This window comes from Gobius niger (genome assembly GCF_951799975.1).
Source record: "Gobius niger genome assembly, chromosome: 8".
Classification (NCBI taxonomy): domain Eukaryota; kingdom Metazoa; phylum Chordata; class Actinopteri; order Gobiiformes; family Gobiidae; genus Gobius; species Gobius niger.
This window is the reverse complement of record NC_136859.1, coordinates 37,779,041-37,802,185: the sequence shown is the minus strand read 5'-3', so window position 1 is coordinate 37,802,185 and position 23,145 is coordinate 37,779,041. Positions and strand designations below refer to the sequence as shown.

The 23,145-nt window shown below is 43.8% G+C and overlaps 1 protein-coding gene across 1 annotated transcript in view; it reads left to right on the top strand.

Annotated features, from left to right (window-relative positions):
* Positions 1-23,145, top strand: part of dgkb (diacylglycerol kinase, beta) — a 152,189-nt gene that overhangs the window by 54,736 nt on the left and 74,308 nt on the right. Inside the window, exons 16-18 of the mRNA XM_079562229.1 lie at positions 2,905-2,990; positions 7,150-7,239; positions 9,156-9,316. Of these exons, the coding sequence (XP_079418355.1) occupies positions 2,905-2,990; positions 7,150-7,239; positions 9,156-9,316 (337 nt within the window). The remainder of the gene's footprint in view (positions 1-2,904; positions 2,991-7,149; positions 7,240-9,155; positions 9,317-23,145) is intronic.

Sequence of the window (23,145 nt, the reverse complement as noted above, 5' to 3'; positions counted from 1 at the left end):
ACCCCTAGTTTAACTGCACTCCTTTGTTTTTTTGTATCGGACAAAGTATCGTTCAGGTATCGGCATCGAAAACCAAGTAACATTAAAGTACCGGTGACGACCACAGTGCGCTGACTGTTGTGAAGTGACCAATGGTTTGGGACGTGCCCCCTGGCTGACCTCTGCCCTCACCACATCGCCCCTCGGCCTGGCCTGTCGTGACCACGCCCCCTCCCCCCCCCCGTTCACATTTTATCAGAACAGAGCCGCTCCCATTAGCGCTGTTCACTCGCTGACCCTCCGCCCGCACCGCCGCTGATGCCATTACCCCAAATGAAGTGTGGGCCTCTTGCTTTTCAAACATGGCCCAAGTTGCCTTTCATGTCGGCCCGTCTGTTCCTGCGCTTAATGCGGTTTGCCGTCCCAGCAGGGAGTGATTGAGTGTGTGATTTGGGCGTCCATGCAGGCGCGCGGCGGGGCCCTCATTCGGTTAGGACGGGCTCTGCTCCACCCAAGGAACGGAAGAAGTGGGCCTGAACATGGGCCGTGATGATGCGATTAGGCAACAGATGCGAGGACATCAGAAACCGCCCAAATACCTGTTCTGGGACAAGTGTATGTGGGCGGTTTGGACTGACAAATATGAAATGTGTGTGAACTCTGCATGAGCCTTAAATGCACTATATCCGACTAGTGGAACGATATTTGTCCTGTCCTCCTTTAGTATTGTAGACTCAGGCATCTAATTATAAAGCATTTGTATCAATTTCATGAACTCTCAGGGGAGTTTTCTGACATTTCTGTGAAAGTGACCCTGAAAAGTGACCCTAAAGTTGTGATAAATGTTTATTAACTCGTCCCTGTAATGAATTGCAAATATGTTAGGAATGAGTTTGGACACAACCAATGTTTCATTTTAGTGGCTTCCTCTTTTATTGTTTGTAATAATTTATTTGTATTATTAAGTCAGTTATAGGGCCTTTAATGGCAAGAGTCTTGAACAGAGCACATTTTCTCCAGTTTGGCTTTACCCAGATCTAAAAAAGCATCAACGTAGCAACACAAGTGACACAAAAACAAGTATGAAGATCCAACAAAAGAGCGACAAAAAAGGGATAAAAATGTGTCAAAAAAATGAATGAAAACGGAACAAAGAAGTGATGGAAAAAAATGTCAAAAAAGCGATGACAACGCAAGGACAAAGATCCATTCAGATCAGTTATGCAGGTCTTAGCTTTCAAATGAGGCGTTACACTGGCCTATAGGCTGTAACCTTTTAGATTTGGGTAAAGTTAAGTGGTTAATTGATACCTTTTCTTAAAGTGAAGCCCACACAGTCCGGCTCAACAGTTAGAGACCAGTTGAAAGAAAGTATTCATTGACATTGTGCATGGTTGGATCAGGTTCAAAAGTTTTTTTTTGCAACAGGAAGAAATCGGAGTGAGACAAAAAAAAGAGAGTTTTACAAGAATTAAACTGCAGTTGGTAGAGCTCATGATCGGAAGGTTGGGGGTTTGAATTCCAGCTCCCACAGGCACACACTGTCGTTGTGTCCTTGGGCTTCACCCACGTTGCCTCCAGTGTCTGTGTACACTGTTTGGGTGTAAAACACTCGGTAGAAAAGCACTTTATACTTTAAGTTAAGACCATTTACCATTTGTTTTTGCAGCTGATCAAAAGTTCAAGACCGTATGCCTAATAAATTAGACCCAGAATACTTTATTAATCCACACTGGAAATTCATCAGTTGCTGCTGCTCCAATAAATATAAAGAAACATGTGAATATTTTCTTTGTGTTTTTGTACTAAATGTTTATTTATTTTTTGTTTATTTTGTTATGTTTCCAGAGGTGATCACTTCATGTCCATGTTTGTATATTCTTCTTTTTCTTTTGGTCCTGTTTCCTTGTGGGTCACTTTTGGGTTTTTAGCGCAGCTGTAAGTAATTCATTCACAAATATTGCCCTGATGAACACACATCCGTCAGAACGCGTTTTTAATCTTTGAATGACCTCGTCCATGTGTTAACAAAGGACCTTTACCTTTTGACTGCTCCGGAGTTCCTCCACCCTCACAGCCGGTCTCTGCTTTCATGCATTGCCGGCTTCTTGGAAGAGCACCCATAGTTTACAAGTATTTTACACCCGTGGGATCCGCAGCAGCGCTCATTTTCTACTTACAAAATAAACTTCAATAATAACAGCAATAATAATGTGCTCCCGGGAGCGTACAATGAAAGTGGATCATTCTGAGTGGATGTGTGAAGAGTATCAGAGAGGAGCTGAGCAGTCTAATAAATGTGGCTTCAGTGTCATTTCTGCCAGGTATTCACTCTGTCATCATGTCCTGATGCAAAGGTTTTGAGCGTGCTCGCCGGTCGGGTTGTTGAGCTGCCTGAACAGCCCGACACTATGACTGTCACTCAGAACGTCTTAAAAGATCCTGAGGGTTATGCAACAAAAAAGTGAAAGACCCAAGGTTTATTCGATCTTTATTTAGTTGTCTTCTTGTTGCATTTTGAACCTGGTTCAGATCCAGCCATGCAAAATGTGAGTTTTCACCGTCTTTCAAATGGTCTTCAACTTTTGACTGGGCCTGTATATTTCAAAAAGGAAAATAATGACAAATGATCATGCTCAGTATTACAGTTGCATGTGTACCGTCTCACTGATGATATACTGCCACGGCAGAACATTTTCTCTGATGATGTACAGCGCCGTGCGGCTATCCTGATTTAAAGTTCCTTGATCAGAAACGCAATTTGAAAGTAATCGCGCATTATGTGTCCATCAACGAAAACGCGAGGTCCGTCTGCGCTAAATGAATCACACTGTAGACTCGTCGATTCGATTATTCCGTTTTCAGCTTCTCAATTTACTCGCGGCAAACTTGTTGATTTGTATTTTTTTCTTTTGTTTTTTGCAGGCTGAACTTCTTCCGAGATGTCCCCGATTTCCGCGTGCTGGCCTGCGGGGGGGACGGCACCGTGGGCTGGATACTGGACTTCATAGGTATATACAGTACATGGAATCCACCTTTTTTCTTTTTCCTATTACGCCGCTCATTGTGCGTCGTTTATGCTCCGACGGTCAAAATAGAAACGAGCCTTGGTTCCTCTTTTGGAAAGTCAATTACATTTGTTCTATTAGTTCCACAGACGTCCACACATGTCGCGTCTATAACGGCGTGGCCATAAATACTTTGCCTATTCGAGGGTGGTCAAACTGAGGATGATTGCCCGAGTGGGAAAAACAACATATTAGTCATCATTTGGAAGAAAAGATGAAATCAAATAAAACTCACCCTTTCTTGTCTATTTGGCCTCGCAGACACTCAAAAATTGCCTCCAATTTTTTATCAATCAAAACAAAGAAAGTAATAACGGCGCCTGGAATAGCCCGTACAACCGGGCATTCATATTTGGTACAACGGTGAAGTGGAAAAGGATTTGGGGACAGGACGGTGTTTGGTTTGGTGCAGGAGTCTGTGGACACTGGGAAATGGACAACACTGAAGCCTGTTACGCCAGCGGAGTCGTGCTGGGCAGGGCTGTTTGAGCAGGTCTCCACACTTTGTTTATTCCTTCAGCTCTAAACAGCTCTCCAATTTGACTGAAATCCCAAATAAAGTTGTAACCCGTGAGGTCCATGCTCCTGCCGTCTACAGCGCTGCTGATTTTCAGACATAACTTTGGAACAGAAAGACTTGCGGTCTTTGTGTTGGAAACTAGAGATTTTAAGCGTTGAAGCTACCCCTCAGTTCTATTGTTCAGACTTTCTTGTTTAATGAATAGATAATCGCAATATAATAAAATAAGAATACTCGTAATCATAATGAAATATAACGTGGCTGCATGTGTGGGAGATAAACACAGAATTTGTCTTTTTCTTTTGAGGGAGAGGGGAGTGGTTCTTTTGTGAGGATTCACTGACCTGATTACTGCAGCTGGATCATGTTCTGTATTATCGGCCGATAAAAAGACTAATATCTATGGAAGTGAAGGTGATAGAGACTTACAATGATTTTTTTTTGCTTTGGAAAGAGTCAGCTTTCAGAAGGAACGCTCATACAGCGCCCCCTGTTGTCACAGTTCAACACTCACAAGTTAAGAAGCTGCATACACAGGATTATAGAGCCAGAGCCGGTGTTGGCCCTTCTGGGGCCCAAAGCAGAAATCCACTAGGGGGCCCTACAATACGCATTCCATGGCTATTTGACAAACCCATTTATGGTAAAAGCAGTTCCTCTGCAGGGCAAGTGGAACATAGTGACATCAGTTCAGGACCTGCCCCTCTGGTGCTGTCAGAGTGGAATTTAGATCTGCTATTAGTCTACAGTATTTCCCCCACTTTTTAAAATGGTAAATAGCAAATGGTCCCATTCTCTCACCTCTGGTCCCTGACCCACAGTTTGGGAACCACTGATTTAAAACTAACTGCAATCTGCACCTGACGGTTATTTCTGTCTGAACTGAGAATTAGCCTGTGAGTCGCCCAATTCGTTTTAGACTGTGCACATTCAGAGAACCAGAGTTACTGTAAGTTACTGTGCTCATGAGAACCGTGTGGATTCAACTCCTCTTTGAGACAAAAAGGCCCCGAAACAAGGGCTCTACTCGTGTGTATTCGCCAAACTTCATTCTCAGCTAGAGACAATAAGAAGAGAGTTTAAATGAGTGTGTGGCCGTTGCCCTGAGTCTGCGCGTGAGCCGTGCATGAGGCGAAGCGAGCCCCGGGAGACAGACGGCCGAGCGGGGGCACGAGCGGAGAAGCACTCACGCCTTGGGAGTGACAGGGGGAAGGTGGTCGGTCCACTTCAGCAGACTGCTCCGTTTTGGTGTTATATGTGGCAAAGAGGGCGGAGAGTGAGTGAGGCTGTCAGAGTCTGTCCACATAACAACACGTTGATTAATCAGTGAAACAACACTGTAGTTTGACTGAGATGCGGGGCCCTTGCAGCTGTGGGGGCCCAAGTTTGCTTGTAGGGCGATATAGAGCAGACATTTTTCGATAATTCAACCAAATATATCCCTGGTGCAGAACAGCCTGAGAAAAACCCACATTAGTCGACCTCTATTAGATAGATAGAAACCTTTACTATAATAAATAGCCTCTAGTTAAACATTTATAGAGTGATTTAAAAAAAATAAAAATGGTGGAAAAAATGGGAAAAAAATATTTTAAAAAAGGGTAGAAATTTGGGCGTGGGGAAAAAACTAAATTTGAAAAAATGTGTGGAAAAATAAGAGGACAAAAAAAGGATAATAATGGGAGGTGGGTGAGAACAAAATTGGCTATAGAATGTTCTGGCCCTTTGACCTGAAATAAAAGATACAAATGTAAAATAAATTCAATAGAAGGAAAAGGAATAAATTCATCATCATCATTGTTAATCTGTTTTATGGCTCTAAATGACAAATATTTTAGTATCAGTATCCAGGGAACATTTTAATTTAGTTTTAGTCTCAGTCTTTTGACAAAAATTGTATTTAATTTTTGTTGAGATTTAGTCAAAAAAGTATCTTCCAATGTTTCAGTCGACTACAATTGCATGTACATTTAGTGGACTTTACATTTCTAGTATTCATAATAATTATATTTAATCAGGTCCTCAGCTTCATGGAGCTGCTCCACATGAACAAAGCTCAGAGCTGATCCTTTGGCAGAGAATGTACATGATCTGAGGCTCTTTCAGACACTCAATACAAGTTTGGATGATTTTAGTCTCTCCCTTTCATTTTTATTTAGTCTGATTTTAGTCGACTCAAATATCTGGACATTTTAATCATAGTTTTAGTCTCATGAGAAACTTTTAATTTAGTTTTAGTCCAATTTTAGACTGCGAAAATATTAACTTTGACTAAAATTATGACAAATTAGTGGACAAAATGAACACTGTCTGTATCCGAAAGAGTATTGCTCAGGAATTAGTATCGAAAAGCCCCAGTAAATAATCAATCAAGTTACTGTAAATATTTGTCTTTGTTCTGTTGTTGATGCACTGTATAAACAGATGAAAATGAGCGTCTGTACAACTACACTATACCATAAACTCATTTCTAAACATAACTTGTCCTTTCACCTTTATGCTGATGATGTCCAGATCTATTTACCGGTACTCCCCAACACTGCCTCTGCTCTCGAATCACTCCATAGCTGCCTTTTGGACATTAAACTATGGCTTGCTCAGAACTTTCTCCACCTGAACGAAGCAAAATCTGAATTTGTTCTTTTTGGTTCCGGGGATGTCCTTCAATGCCATTCCAGGGTCTTGGGTCCAGTTCGCGATGCAGTTCGGAACCTGGGAGTCGTCTTCGACCGCGAGCTGAATTTTAAACAACAAATAAATGCTGTTGTCAAAGCCAGTTTTTTCCAGCTGCGCCTTTTGAGCAAAGTTAAACCCTTTCTCTCGCGCCAAGACCTGGAGAAGGCAATGCACGCGTTTATCAGTTCTCGGTTGGACTATTGCAACACTCTCTACTCTGGCCTCCCACAGTCGTCACTCCACCGGTTACAGTTAGTGCAGAATGCAGCAGCCCGTCTTCTCACCGGTTCATCTAGACACAGCCACATCACTCCCGTCCTCTCCTCCCTGCACTGGCTCCCGGTCCGTTTTCGGATTGATTTCAACATTTTAATGTTTGTTTTTAAAGCCCTCCATGGTCTCGCTCCGTTATATCTGACTGAGTTGGTGACCGTACATCGCCCCAGCAGAACTCTCCGGTCTGCCGATCAAATGGTTCTGGACGTGCCCAGGTCCCGGTACAAACAGTGGGGGGATCGTTCTTTCAGGGTTGTAGCGCCAAAACTGTGGAACAGCCTGCCCCTCAGTCTGCGTGTTCTCACTGAGCTGTCCCTCTTTAAGTCTAGATTGAAGACACATCTCTTCAAACTAGCTTTTAAGACTTAGATCACACTTATTTGATTGATTGATTTTTTAATATTGTTTTACCTGTCTGTGAAGCACTTTGGTCTTCCTTGTGTTGTTGTAAGGTGCTATATAAGTAAACTTTGATTGATTGATTGATTGATAAACTCCCTCTCTGGGGCCCCCTTCTTCTCGAGGCTCCGTTTCCTCCCCCCGCTCCCCCCCCTCTTTGCTCCGGCCCTGGCGTTCGGGTGGTTGGAGTGGCTTTGGCGTTGATGGGCTTGTGTTTTGCGTGCGTTTCAGATAAGGCCAACCTGGAGCGGAACCCCCCCGTGTGCATACTTCCCCTTGGCACGGGCAACGACCTGGCACGCTGTCTGCGCTGGGGAGGAGGTACACCAGCACACACACTCGGGTCGGGGGACTGACCTATTTTTAATCTCAATCCTTTGGCCAGCAAACTGGGATTTACAAAACAAGCTGCACCAGAGCAAGGCTTAGAATGTGGACAAACTGGAGCTCACCAGGGGACACCTGTTCAAGAATGTTGAAATGTCAGTGTCGAAACAACAGCCTACGTTTTAGCTCCGATTTCAGAATGTTTGCTTCTGTTTTCCTCAGTACATTTAAAATATAAAGATATAAAACAAAGACTTTATATCAGGAGGCTCCAACCGTTTTTCTCTTCGTGAGCTGCTTTTGTAAAATAAAAATAAAAAGTCTCTGCGGGAATACTATGGGGTTCAAGAGGAGTACATCGTGGACAGTTTGTATGATGATATTTCAACACAAATGAAGGACATAAATTGAGTTTCCTCTTATTATGTTACAATATTTACCTGAATGTTTCTCAGCGTGTTCATAACTCAGTCATTTAGTCAATCAAACATAGAAGATGCTTCTATTTGTTGAGACAGTACTCAAATTTGAATCATCAAACGTACAAATGAAGGAAGCCTTTGGAGTCACACAGGTTTGTGCTGCAACATCTAAACTTTCATCCGGGAAACAAATAAATTGCAGAATCTTCAAAATTAGGCGTTTAATTGTTGCATTTCAATATAGATTTATTTTGAAATAGCAACTTTCTTAATGTAATTGTCACGGCTGCGGACAAAATGAAAACTCATAAAGTGAAGGGACATTAATAAGTAATAAGTGGCCATACCGCCTTTGCTCTGCCCAATCCCGTCAGACCTTGGAAGCTCAGCAGGGAAGGGCCTGGTCGGTACTTGGATGGGAGACCGTTTGGTAACACCAGGAAGCCTAGCAAATGTAGTGAGTGAGTGAATGAGTGGTGGTCGGAGGGGCCGATGGCGCAGACTGGTTGCCTCGCTTCCGTCAGTCTACCCCAGGGCAGCTGTGGCTACAATAGTAGCTTACCACCACCGAGTATGGAGTGAACGAATAATGCAATGTAAAGCGTCTTTGAATGTCCAGAAAAGCGCTGTATAAAACCAATGCATTATTATTAATAACCTTGTAACTAAGTTAGCCTGGACTTGGCGAAACTCTGTCAATTATCATTTCCCCACATGTACGTCTGGGTCTGATCATGGGATGAATTTCAACCCACCGCGGGGGAGGCGGGGCTTGTAGGTGACGTCAGGCATTTGCGCCGCATTTGCTGGTTGTAGTTTGGTAATGGCGGCGGATACGAAAGTAATGGAAGCTCTTCAATCCGGAGCTCGACTCCCAAATATCCAGATATTGAAACTGAAGCCTTGGAATGTGCAAGGAATGCTCCACGATGTATGCCAACATGTACGCCCCCATGTACGCCCCCATGTACACTACCATGTACGCCTCACTTCTTCAACAGCAGAAGAAGACCGGCTGCACTTTTACCTCCCTCACCCGTTTATTATAATAGATCCCTGCCCTCTCCTCACAGCAAGATTTTATTCTCAACATGTTCTTCAAAGGGTGAATATCAGTCCCATTGTGATTTCAGATGATTTAAATCAAATGGGATTATGAGCTTTCTGGCTGCCGTTATTCAAATTCAAACTAAAAAGAGTCTTTTGAACAGATCCCAAATTCTGGGCTCCCAGTAAAGAGCCATAAATCATTAAAAAAAGAATAGAATTGGTCATTTATAAGCAAGTGCCTTTTTATATGAAAACATAAATGAAAGAAAACTTGCAGTACATTTTTCTGTCATTCTCATGTCAGTAATCTACAGATCAAGCGACAAATTGATATGTCGACATTGAAACCTTTCCCCTGCGGCGTGTCGCCTTAAAGAAAGTCTTTCCAAGTCACTTCCCGTCTGCCGTCTAAAGTGTGTGTGTTTATTTTCCCCTGAGGCTACGAGGGGGAGAGCCTGCTGAAGATCCTGCGGGACGTGGAGAACAGTTCGGAGGTGATGCTGGACCGCTGGAGGATCGACGTCACACCTGTCGACAAAGACGAGCACGGAGACCCCGCCCCCTACAGCATCATCAACAACTACTTCAGCATCGGAGTGGTACGCCACCGCACACCCGCACACCCGCACACCCGCACACCCCGCGCACACCGCACACCCATCAGCAGGTTCTTACAAAGAAAGCCTGGCAGAGACTTTGCATATTCATTCCCAAATGCAGTAGTTCTGAAGTGTAAAATGAGTGAAAAGCCTGAAACAAAGGTAACGATCCTGCTCCTGTACTGAATAATGAGGGGGAGACACAGGCAGGGAGGGGGGTAACGACACACCTGCATCTGCCGCTGAGGGTCACACCTTCTCCAAACTTCACACCAAACCCACATACTTATTTATGCTAACAACCCAGCGCGCTGCAGCAGGCGCTCCTGAAGCCCTGGGTGACTGCGCCTGGACCACATGACTTTACTGGACTTAGGGGGGGGGGGAATAACATTACTGTACATTGCTGATATAAACATGAGATTAAAATGTACTGCAAGTTTTCTGTCAGTCTGTATGGTTTTATCTATATATTAGTTTCAAAGATTTTTTTCAGAGGGGATTTTGTGTGTGCAAAAGTTCAAATGTTGCCAAGGAATTAGATATTGTCAAATCCCTCAAAACATTGTTCAGTCCAAGCCTGTACAGTGTGGCGTCTGTAGGAGCTACTAAAGCGGAGATGTTGTTGCAAGAGTGGGATGCAAACCTCATTTCCAGAAAACAGCCCTAAAGTTTTGTAATGTCTGCACAGTAAAGGAAATGACCATATTTGGAATACACAGCGTCAGCTCAGTCGCTCCTCATGTTAAGCAAGGGTACTAAATGTGAATGAATAAGTGTGGGAAAACGTCAGAACATAATAATTAAAAGTACGTTCAGTCTTTTTACCAAGAAGTTAAGGGATAAAACTACAGCAAAAATCTCAGCATTGCACTGCGAGAAAAACCTTAAAGCAAGAAAGTCTCACTGTGATTCTGAGTGGTTTTAATTACAGTTACACAGTTTGTATGTGTTAATATCCACTGTTTTGTGATATAAGATGATTTAAAACTTAATGATTCTGACGAGTGTGGGACATGTTGAGGGTCCTGATATTGTTGGTTGCTGCACAAAAGAGTCACGTGGTGTAACGTGAGGTCAGGACGAGGGGTGGGAACCTCTGCGTACCTCACGATTCGATACGATACCATGTACATGGTTCACGATACGCCGATACTGCGATAATCGATATATTGCACAAAAATAGCCTACAATACCTCCCAATAAAAAAAAAAGACATGCTACTTTTAACCTTTATTTTGACATACTACATGTTATTCATCATTTCTTTTCATGTGCTTTGTACCACTTTTATAAATGATCCCTGACTTACACACTGAAAATGGGCCGTTGATCTGTCAGTGACTTCATTTACATTTAAATAAATAAGAAACTACAGTCCTGTTTAAAAAGGAATACATCAACCCAAATGAATCTTCTTTATAATTATAAAAAACATCATTAAAAGTAATTTATTTATGTGACAGTGTTTGGTCCAAGTACTTAAAACTGCTGCCCCCTGCTGGTCTAACTGAATTCTGGATCATTGTTGGCCTCTATTGACAACAGTGAAAACAGTGGAGCACTGCTGCCTCATTAATATGCATGATGCTGCCTCATTAATATGCATGACGTCATCAAAAGTATCAATATCTGCATCGTATCGTCCTGCAAAATATCATGATATATCGGAAAATCAATATATTGTCACACTCCTAGTTAGGAAAAAAAATGAAAGCAGTTATTAAAAAAACATCTTTAAATCCAAGTTTTGATAATGTTGGTCCAGGCACAGCCTGGCACGGCCTTAAAACAAGTGGTTGTTTCAACTCAAATTTCCCAATCCCCCCACCCCCACCCTATTGTTGCCCATTTAAAACAGAAAAAAAATCCCTCTTTTTCCCTCTTTTCTCAATTATTATTGTTTTTTTTACACCATTTTCTTATGTCCCCCAATTTTTGCTCATTTTTATTACTAATATTTTCCTTATTTACCTCTTTTTTTCCCCATTTCCCCCCAAATGTATTCCTAATTTTCCCTAATTTTTGTCCCAATTTCTCCCAATTTCCCATCCATCCATTTTTCCATCCATTTTCTTCCGCTTTATCCGGGGCCGGGTCGCGGGGGCAGCAGTCTCAGCAGAGACGCCCAGACTTCCCGGTCCACACACACCTCCTCCAGCTGTTCTGACCCCGAGGCCACACCAGGCCAGCTCAGAGACAAAGTCCATGAGGCCTTGTCCCACTAGGACATGCCTGGAACACATCCGGAACAGATGCCCGAGCCACCTCAGCTGCTCCTTTCGACGTGAAGGAGCAGCGACTCTACTCCGAGCTCCTCCCGGGTAACTGAGCTCCTCACCCCCAGCCACCCTGCGAAGGAAACTCATTTCGGCCGCTTGTATTCACGATCTTGTCCTTTCGGTCATTACCCAAATCTCATGACCATAGGTGAGGATGGGAACAACTATTTCCCCCAAAATTATTCCCTATTTTTTCTCACATTTATGTATGTTCTGTAAATCTATATTGAATTAAATATGGGGTAGGCACATACAAGCTTTGTTGCTTCAGCCTACGGCATTTTTAGTTATGAATTTTGAAAGAAAAATGAACATAAATTGCTCAAATAACATTTTTTGTCATTGGAGATAAACCTGATATCCTAAATCTGCAGATCTTTCACACATTATTGCTCTGTTTTCTGGTTAGATATGACAAATGTTTAGTTTAGATAATCAGTATCGAAAAACCAAGTATCGTTAAAGCATTGGTTTAAATGTAGAAAAATGTGACGGTACCCAGCCACACAGGAAACTTGTTGGGTTCGTCAGTGCAAATGACCAACAAGTTTGTTATTTCCTGTTGGAGTCAGCGATCCACCAGTGATCACTTACGAGAAACTCTTATCGGGGGCTTAGACGTCTCTCTCGTGTCCCCCCATCTTACCTCACCACTTACTATTCCCGCCTCCAGTCTAGTCCAACACTCTCCTTCAGAATCCTCCCGTTGATTTCCTTCATCTGATTCCTATTATGTGTTCATTGAGACGTCCTCAAGAGACGGCAATCAATAAACAAGCCTCGGGCCGCACGTCGCACATAGTGACAGCGCTCGTGTCGGCCATTACGGACAAATGTCAGGGGGAAATGCTGTAATTGACATTTGCGAGCGGCGCGGGGCTGCAGAGGCTGCTGTTGGCGCGGGTACGAGTCGATCGGTGATGCATGGCGACTCAAATGTTAGCGGAATAACAGCTCCGGGGGCGGCGGCGGAGTCGGGCAGGTTAATGTGGACGTTAGCGGCGATTAGGGGCGCGCGAGCGTTAATTACTCTAACATTGTGACAGTCGAGGGCGAGCAGAGGCAGGAAGGAAACACAGATGTAAGGACCACCAGGCGTAGGTCAAGATCCAATCAGGACAGACTAAGGAGGTCTTAAATGGACTAAACCAGGTGTGGGAAAAGGAATGAAATAGTAGCAGTTATGCTTTATCTTTGTGGGCCGGAGTGAAGTGGATTGGGATAATGTTAGAGCTTTAGAGGGACTACATGCAGATCGGGCCAAAGAAGTGTGCTACTGCAGGAAAACATGAGGCTCGACCTCCTCGCAGCTGGGTGGATCATATAGGGCGGACCAAACACATGTGGAGCTGCTGTTCTGCTGTCCAGCCCAAAACTCAATGAATTTAGCGTTCTGATGAGATGGCGCTCTTGTTTACATCCACATTTATTCAGCTTCAGCCACATGTTAACTCCTGCCGTCACAAAAAAGAACATCTCAACGCTTGTATCTTCACATTTCTCACAAATGCAGATAGAATTGGGTCAAATGAATAATTCAGATATTATTTGGCTAAGTTAGAGTCCAGACAATGAGGTTTAACAAGTGTATTGACCGGTTGAACACTAGCCCGGTGCAGTTTCCCCAAACTCACACTCAAGCTTCATCGCCCGCTTTACAGAAACATCAAAACTGATGTTCCTGACCTTAAAGTTACTGGTCAGGCCCTTTGCACTGATGAAGACAGAGAAACACACTGTCCATCTGCCGAGGACCGCGAAAAGTCCTGCTCCTCCGTGTGATAATCCGAGCGAAACTCCTAAAACACGATGCACGAGAGTCCTTGTGCTTTGGTCAAATCTGTCTGTCCATCCAGCGGTCAGCCTCCAGTGTTCTCACTTTAGGAGAACCAAGGAGTTTACATTTCAGCCGCTCTGAGGTGGTGGTAGCGGAGCCGCATGAACACAGCGGGGTAACGTGGTACTGGCGTGGATAATGCCCAAATATATAGTTGTTTATGGAAAATAAGGCGCGGGTCAGATTTAACTGTTTGCCCTCGAGCCGCCTATTGAAAAGGTCTAGTCTAAACTTAAAGGGACACTGCACAACATTTTGGACTATACTGTTGCCATCAGTGCAAAACATTCTCCCATTGACCAGCTCAACACAGAAAAATGCTAACCTAATTTAATCTCAAACTCTACTGACTTTAGTCACATCTCCATGGAGACGAGGTGGAGACATACAAAGCTACCATCAGGCCATAGGAGAACTGAGCCGCTCACAGCAAAGGCTCATGTTTGTTTGCACATTTATGAGGTATTTTTACAATGATGGAACGATCTATCATAAAATAAATGCTAGTATTTCAATTTTATTTTTTATTGACACGTCCCCCTCCCAATGAATGGTTCCGACGCCCATGGGTGGGCCACATGTTGCCCCCGAGCCTCAGTTTTGGCTCTATACTATGGCATTACTCAAGCCTAAGCTGAAATGCTGGACATGTTTCCACCAGAAACAACATTTTACGGGAAGACTGAACTACTACTTCTAATAAAACAGTTGAAATCTGATTTATTAACGTGTATTTGGAAAGATGAGCCAGCGGTTATTGCACGTTATTGCACATTGCCTAAACACACGCAGACTTTTATGATTGTCTGCTCGTGATCTCCCAATCAACTGCGATTTTGATTCAATAGCGGTTCATCTCAGCCGGCTGAATCCGCTGGAAAACTTCTGGCGAGCGACGGGAACAACAGTGCGATCGTTACTGCTGATCTTTGTCTTTCCACGGTGTCATTACAGAAACAATCTGCATAATCTCCGAGCTAATCATAAGCCTGACTTGGCGCGGAACGTTTCATCCCTTCAGTGGAAAGACGAAAACAACTAAAACGCCATATCACACTCGCGTCCATAGAGAGCTCAAAGTCCTAATCCTCCCACAAACAGCTTCATTGTCATCATCACGCCCACTGACTCCTGATCCCCAGCGCCATCGTCCTGGGAGGCCGTCGGACTAATGCAATCACAGTGTCGACTTCTCGTGGTAAAGTTTAGTTTGGTAATAATCCTTTTTTGTCATATGTATTTCGGTTCCTATCCAATCTTCAAATGGTAAAAGTTGGATTTCTTTAAAGTCCTTCCCCTGCCCCCTGCCTTGAGTCGACCTGTGGAGACGTGTAGAAGCCAGCGTGCAGCACACGGGCTACAACACACTAAAAGGCAGAAGCATCACTCCGTTATATCCCTGGTCACGGCCTATAAAGTACTGATATGGCAATGACTCAGCCCCAGACGCTGCCGTACACCGTCGCTGACTTCTGGAAACTTCATTCATTCTGGGGTCTCCAATCTGTACTGTCCAGTTTCCAGAGGCCGGCCGGGGTTCGAGTGCGAGAGCCCCAGATGACCCTCTCTCTTCTTGGGCTGAAAATACGGGACAAGCCCTAGGTGACCCAGGCCCGGGCCAAACAGAGTCCATTGTGAAATAAACAACAGTTATAGGGATGGCAGACAAATCCACAATAGAACACATATTCATTCATTACACAAAGTCCAGCCATTCAAGGATCCAAAGTTTTAGCGGTTGTCTAGGTGCTGGCTCTCACTGTGTGATGGGTTGACAGAAGGATCGTCCACTGAGATGCATTAACGTCACCTAGAGCCTAACAGGCCCAGAGGAGAAATGTAAACCCAGGCTTCTGCTCGGCTGGAGGGTCTGTTATTCACCTTATGTTTTACACAGAGGAGAGACTGCAGCAGACGGCCAAAGCAGTAATCTGGTAAAGCCAGGTTGATATTACAGCACCAATAAACATTAGCACCGAATCAGTCTGGGATCGCTCCGGCTTGAACCGTTCGGGAAAAGAACCTACTTTTGAAGCAGCGTTTGCTGCTGATTGGATCAAGAACAAATCCATCCATATTTACTTTTGAAAAAGGTTTTGTGTGTTTGTGTTACGTGTTGCATTCAGCACTTCGTGTTTCGTGTTGTTGCCGCTTTGGTAATGACTCAGTGTCTATTTGGCCCAAACCAATTTTGGGTCTGTTCCAAACGGTGAAGGAGCGGTTTAGGATGGATTCTCATGTTTGTAAACTCACAAATACTGCAAGAATTCAGCTTCTTGACCAGGTAAAAAGCAGAGAGCTCTCTGCTTTAAAAAAAATAGAAGGCCAAAAATAAAATATGACTGGATGACAATACAACGTTATAGAATATAAAAAAAACTATTTGAGCCATTTCTACTCATTATAGGATCTACACTAAAACACATTTGTGAAGACTGTGCAGGCTTTGACTGCACGCCACTTTCTGAAATAAAGACTTAGGAATTATTGAGAAATCTGGTTATCTAGATGACGGGTTCCCAAAGTGAGGGTTGGGACACTGAAGCAGGGGTCGTAAGTTCATTTTGAGACTACATTTTGTACATCTCTGCCATTGAATTTGATGTACTTTTGACTTTTGACAAACTAACATCATTAAACTAGATTTTAAATGTTTTGCCCCTTGAATTTTTATAAACAATAGTTTTTTTTAATAGATTTTACAGATGGGGGTCCAGAGTTGTTGGCTGAGTGATTTTGGGGGCCACGGCCCTGAAAAGTTTGGGGACCCCTGATCTTGATGGTTCCCAAGCTCTTCAGGTACGACCCCCAAAATCACAGAGCAACAGCATTTATAATCATAAACGTGCTAAACATTCAAAATCTAGTTTAATGATGGATATACTTCAATCAAACCAATACTAACATTGTCCAGACCTTAGATGATCAAAACGCTCCAAATGTTCAGAATACACAAAACTAAATCTATACACATCATCACAGTGTCTATAGCCTCAGGGGGAAGATTCAGAGAAACTGTAAAAAGTCTTTGTGTTTCCATTAACGCAGTGACAGGAAATGTAAGTCATTGAAGCTAAAGTGAATGGGGGGGGGCTGAACGTGTTATACTTCTTCCCACCTTTTGAAACATGTTAATTTGTAAAGTTGGTTTTGAAATAATGTAGCTCTCTGTTCGATTTGGCTCTGGCTCTCGGTGATTCGGGAGGAGTAACATCTGTAGACTTTTGTACGCTTGGAGTAGCCCAGATGTTTATAAGTAAAGTGCTCCTTCATCTTCAGCGGTGATTCAGTGTGAGGAGTTTTTGCTATTCTGAAAGAGTTGGAACTGTTTGGTTTTCTGCTGTGCATGTGAATGGTATAGATGCTATAGATTGATGACATAAATATGAGAAAACATGTATTGCAAGTTTTCTGTCATTTTGTGTTTTCGTCTAAAAATAAGACATTTTGTGTTTGAAAATGTTGAGCTTTTCCGTTGCTGGTTCTCACAAAGGAAATGACCATATTTGGATTGCAGTGTCATCTCGGTCACAGCCTTTCGTGCTACACGGTGGGGCGGTTCACAATATAAAGTTTTCCAAATTTTGCCAGATCACATTTCCCTTGTTCCTATTGACATTCTGAACATCTGCGCCAAACGCTGAGCCAATGAGACTCCAGTGAAGACAGTCTTTGAGAGAGTTTGTTGCTTTATTTGTCATTATACATGAACTTTACAACGAAATTTGTCCTCAGTAGTGAACAGTGCTGCGCCCGGGGACCCATCTCCAGGATGTGGAGCCAGGCTGATGGTCAGAATCACCTGGCTGGAGGATTCACCTATTACACATGTTTTTAGTGGCACTCAAAGGCCCTGCCCGGGTGGGAATCGAACCTGAGACCTTCTAGCTCTAATGAACGAGCACTAACCGCTCTAGTCCTAAACTTTTACAGGAGACAGAAAGTTGAAGGATACAAAGAAAAGTAGGTCAGTAGTAATCTCCCTCAGTCTGCTGTACTTATATATTATATATATTAACAGTTACGACTGTGTATTTGTATGATGACTGTGTTCTCTTTATCTCAGTGTCGGCCACTCGCACAATGCGGAGCAAAAGCTGCTTTTGGTCGACATGCTTCTCCCTCTCTCTCTGTCGAGCTTTTTGTGTCAGATTCTCATCCGTGAGAGCAGACCTCACATCATCAGGGTTATCCTCCTCCTGCTGTTCATTTGTCTTTCTGTGAAAGCTTCAGAGAAGTGGACTGAGCGGAGATGGAAGTTGCTCTGCTCTTGTGGAAGAAAGACTTTGCGTCAGGTCTTTTGTGGGGTCTGGTTTTACGTAGGGTACTCATACACGATATACGCTTTTCTCTTGAGGCTTTCCATGACTAGTGCTAACACTAGTTTTGCTCACTTTATGTGTGAGTTTAGTTTAGTTTCTGTATGTCTAATCTGTGTGTAATGTGGAGTGGCCTGAAGCGAGCGCTGCTCTGGTTGTGAAAGACAGGAGCGGCACAGGTAGAAGTCTGATTCTAATCGGCTCATGGTCGAACCCTTGTGCACATGGCGGTGATGAGTGGACACACCCATGTTTGTGCAGGGGACATGCGTGTGGCACAGCGTTCATTTTGATAACATATTTTAATTTAGTTTTAGTCTTTTGTGGCCATACCGCCCTTGCTCTGCCCGATCACGTCAGATCTTGGAAGCTAAGCAGGAAGGGCCTGGTCGGTGCTTGGATGGGAGACACCAGAAAGCCTGGGGTGAATGTGGTGAGTGTGTCAGTGGTTGGGGGTGGTCGGAGGGGCCGAAGGCACAGACTGGTTGCCTCACTACCGTCAGTCTACCCCAGGGCAGGTGTGGCTACAATAGCAGCTTACCACCACTGAGTATGGTGTGATTGAATAGTGCAAAGTAAAGCGTCTTCAAGTGTCCAGAAAAAGGCTATATAAAACCAATGCATTATTATTTTTCATTATTATTATTAAAAATGTAAGTCAATTTTAGTCGACATTTAGTCAAAAAAATATCCTCAATTTTAGTCTAGTTTTAGTCAACTACAATTGCAAGTAAATTTAGTCGACTAAATTATATTTAGATTAATTTAGACTTTGCATTTATAATCAAAGCTCAGAGCTGCTCCTTTGACAGTGACTTTACATGACCTGAGGCTCTTTCAGACTGACAATAGAAGTTTGGATGATTTTAGTCTCTCCCTTTCATTTTGATTTTGTCTTATTTTAGTCGACTAAAATATCTGGACATTTTAGTCATAGTTTTAGTCTCATGAAAAACGTTTAATTTCGTTTTAGTCCAATTTTAGTGTAAAAATATCACTTTGACTAAAATTAAGACTAGATACTTTAGGCGCTTCAGGCCTATACACTGTGCGCCATGATTCCTCATTCACTTTCTATTATATTTTAGGATTCCGAAATCGCGTGTTGTGTAGTTATCGAGACCATAAATGTCATGATCCTTCATTTTACTGATGGAGCGATAAGTCGATATAGTGCCACAGGCCTAAGTATTAACAATGTCAAAAGTGGGCCACCCTTAAATGTCAGCAATTGACTCATTTTTGGAACAGATGCTTAGAAAAAGTTAATTTTGTGAACCACCATGGTACACCAAACATGTCAGCATTTGTGAATGAATAATTTACATGTGGGAAGCCAGACGTGATGTTGTTGGAAATCTCCGACTTTGTGAAGAATCAATGTTTGACCTGCAGGGCCTTGGATTTTCTTTTCTTTCACATATTTTTTGGACAAGTATCAGTAACTTTCACAAACAAATGTCCCTTAATGCGGCCCACTGTCCCAGACATTGTGGAGTCACCCCCCCGTCCCCGTCTCTCTCTTTGGAGGATGTGCCCTCGTCGTGAAAGCGTAATAATCTCAATCAGGAGCCACGTGTGAGCGACAGGCCCGTAATGCAGAGAGTGGCCCTAATGACCGGCCCCTGTCAGGATCATTACTCTCCGGCGCCGGGGCCCCCCCATCAGCGCCACGGCCCCCGCGCGTAATTGGACTAAACTTTTGAGCTATGAGACACATATTACACATGTCCCGCATTAATTCGCTGCCAGACATTTACATTGGTAATTATTAGGGAGCGGCGAGAGGGAGACGGAGTGGGCCGACACTGTCCCAGGGCGGGCTCACACTGCACGGCCCCCACCCTGAGTACGTGGAAACAGGCTTTAAGCATCCCATTTGTCCTCTGCACTTGGCCCACACGGCTGATGGGCCAAATCACCTGGCTGGAGGATCAACCTATTGTGCTTTTTTTTTTCCTGCAGAAGCATCTTACCACCACGCAGAAACTTCGAGCTCTAACTTTTTTTTCGGGGCACCAAACTTAGATCCTCAGTTACTCAACAGTCAATATAAATGATAAACCTCTTAAGCCAACCTCCCCAGAGGCACACCACCAACAAGCACACCACACCACACCACACCACCAACAAGCACACCACACCACACCACACCACACCACACCACACCACACACACTCAAGGTAAAACTATGGACAGACTGAGTACAGATAAACCAGGTAAGGAAACCAGGTAAATACAAAATAAATATTGATAACAATTAAATATCTATTAAATTAATTATAAGGTGCTGAGATAAATAAATAGGTCCAGCAAAAATAAATCAGTTAAAAGCTAAGCTAAAAAGGTGGGTCTTAAGCCTGCTCTTACAAACATGAGTGTTCTCTGCAGCCCTCAGGTCGCTCCAGAGGCGAGGGCCGTAATATTTAGACCGTGAGTCTTTTTGTTGACTTTAGGAATAACTAGGAGACCCCTGCCGGAGGAGCGAAGGGGCCGTGAAGGTTCATAAGGTAAAAGCAGTTCTGAAAGATAAGAAGGACCAAGACCATTAAGACATTTAAAAACCATTAACTCATTGACTGCCATTTTCAAATCAGAGAGCTGCCACTGCCAGAGTTTTTTCAGGATTTTTGCTGTTTTTTGAAGACCCACAGAAAATGTAGGTCTCGGCCTATAACACGAAACCCACTAAAAGAAAGATTAGACTCTCTCCTTTCATCTAAAAAAAAAGTTTGTTTGTACCTCTTTCCATTCTTTAGTAATCATCTGTAGAAAATAGGTGAATTCACCCAAAATGCTGTTTTCTGACCAAAAAGCTGAGAAAACAAAAGAGCAATGCTGCCACCTAGTGACTCAATAAAATAACTTGTAGTTCTTTTATTGAGTCACTCGGTGGCAGCATTAAGCAGCACAACGATGATTATAACACCAGACATGCTCAAGGCTTTGCTGCAGCTGTTCCCATTGAAAAACCTAATTGACATCTATAGACGTCATTGGCAGTAAATGAGTCAAAAGAACCTTAAAATCTGACTTTTTACACAATCTTTTGCCCAAAGGTCCCTGTTGCATCCAATGTGGCTTGAATATAAACATTTCTCCTCATCCCCCAGTTTGATTGAATGTTCTCAAATCTTCCAAAGTCTTACGATTGGCCTTATGCGTGATGATTTTACAGCAAATGTAAGCCGCAGTCAGCCGCACAATAAAACGACCCAACAGAAAAGTACTCCGAACATGACTCCTGGTTTGGAATCACAGAACAGCCTTTCTGCCCGGCCTAACCGGCTCCTGCGGCGCGCCCCTGTCTGTCGGCCTACCCGCTGCTCCACTTGTTCACGGCTCAGATTCCTCCAGCCAAACCAAAGGGGAGACAACCTCTGCCTGGCCCGCCTCTCTTGTCTGCGCCCATTGTCCTGTTCTAAAAGCTTCAGGAAAATCAAGTTCCCCCCCCCCTCCCCTCTCCGCTTGGGACCTGCCACAAATCTTTTGGTCTTCTCCTTACAGCGCCTTCAAGAGACATCAAGAGCCGTCCGCCATTGATTTTGTTTCCCCCCCCCGCCTTTTTTTTTTTGGCGCCTTCTAAACGATGTTGCGCAGAGCTAGCAGGGGGTCTTCCCGTTAGCCGCGGCCCTCAAAACAAACGGAGCTGGTCAAAAATATAAAAAAAAGAGAAAACAGATTGCTTCAGCGCGCGGGGAGGAGGAGGAGGGGGGAAGGTGCCCTAAAAGTTTACTCCATAACTTGTACTCGACGCAGTGCTCTCCCGCTCCTCAAAAAAAACAAAAAAAGCTCCTGCCAGCGTCTTGTGATGACACTTAGAAGTCCGAATTAAAGGAATCGCTGGCACTGGAACGCTTTGTTTAGCCCGCCGCGTGAATGGAGGCACCTGTTAGCGCGCTCTTCCGCTTCTTTCATGCCGGCGATTCATCTCGAGGGCTTGTTCTCCAGCGAAAAGTTATTTAAAAGCAGACCTGTCATGCAAAAAATCTACTTTTTCACCACGTTGTTCCCTTGTCAGAAACATTCCTGGGGTTTACTGCAGGTACAGACAGGTCCAACAGATACAAACCAATACGAATACAAACTTAGTAAATACATACACTCACAGTTTTGTGGTTGAACATTCACAGTTGAGCGCACCCTCTCCCATTCTAGTGGTGGCACAGCAGTCAAGAAGGTCCCAAGCTCGATTCCCGCCTGGACGGGGCCTTTCTGTGGAGTTTGCATGTTCCAGGTACTCCGGTTTCCCCTACCACTAAAAACATGTACAATAGGTGACTCCTCCAGCCAGGGCATTCTCACCATGAGCCTGGCTCCACTGCTCCTTAAAGGGGCTATACAGAGTTTAAAAATGTTAAAACTAAGTATTGTCCTCCCCCTACATGTTCCTCCATGTCCTAATGTGTAGAATGAGCTCAGACCTGTTCACCACAACTGCCTGTAAAACTCTGCACTGTCACTCACAAAGGTGTAACTTCGGGTCTGAAGTGCCGTCATGCACGAGCTTAACATAGAAGGTGCAGTTACACATATGACCTGAGGTGGCAGCAGTGAGTATAAAATGACCAACTTGCAACTAGTTTCTTTAAGGGTCGTCCCAGCGGTGTTAAAGGATGGGTCAAATTTTTAAGATTTTTATGTATATAGCACCTTTCACAGACATGGTCACAAAGAGCTTTACAGTTTCACATCACTCCACACTCGTGGTGGTGAGCTACGTTTGTGGCTTCAGTTTCCCCTGGGGGAGACTGACAGTTGTCACGACTGCACAAGTCTGCACTAATGGACCCTCTGACACCACCATCATTCATACATTCACACACATCATTCATCCTGGCCTATTGTACATGTTTTTAGTGGAAGGGGAAACCGGAGAACCCGGAGGAAACCTACGCAGACACGGGGAGGACATGCAAACTCCACAGAAAGGCCCCGTCCAGGTGGGAATCGAACCCGGCTAACGGCTGTGCCACCGTGCCACCCAATGGACGATTACGGTTTCATTAGAAGTAACGTTAAAGGTTCTCCTGATCTTTCACTTGAGAGTCCAGCTCATTTATATTTAGATTAAAAATATACAATCATTTCAAATTGTTATTTCTGTTTTAAATATGCCTTATCTGCTCAAAAGTGAAACTTCATAATCAGCCATGGAGTTTTCAAAAGCGCTTTACTTTTATCGTCCTCGCGCCTCGAGCCCTGCTGTGATTGACAACCGTCCCTATGGAGACTCACAGAAAGAGGAGAGGGGCGGAGCTACTCTCAGAGTGAGAGAAAAGCAGAGGATCACACGGGGGAAACCAAACTCTTTTAGCAGAAGAAAACTCTTAAACACACAGCCTTCATGAAGGGGTAGAGATCATCAGAAAGTCGCTGGTTTCCTAAAAC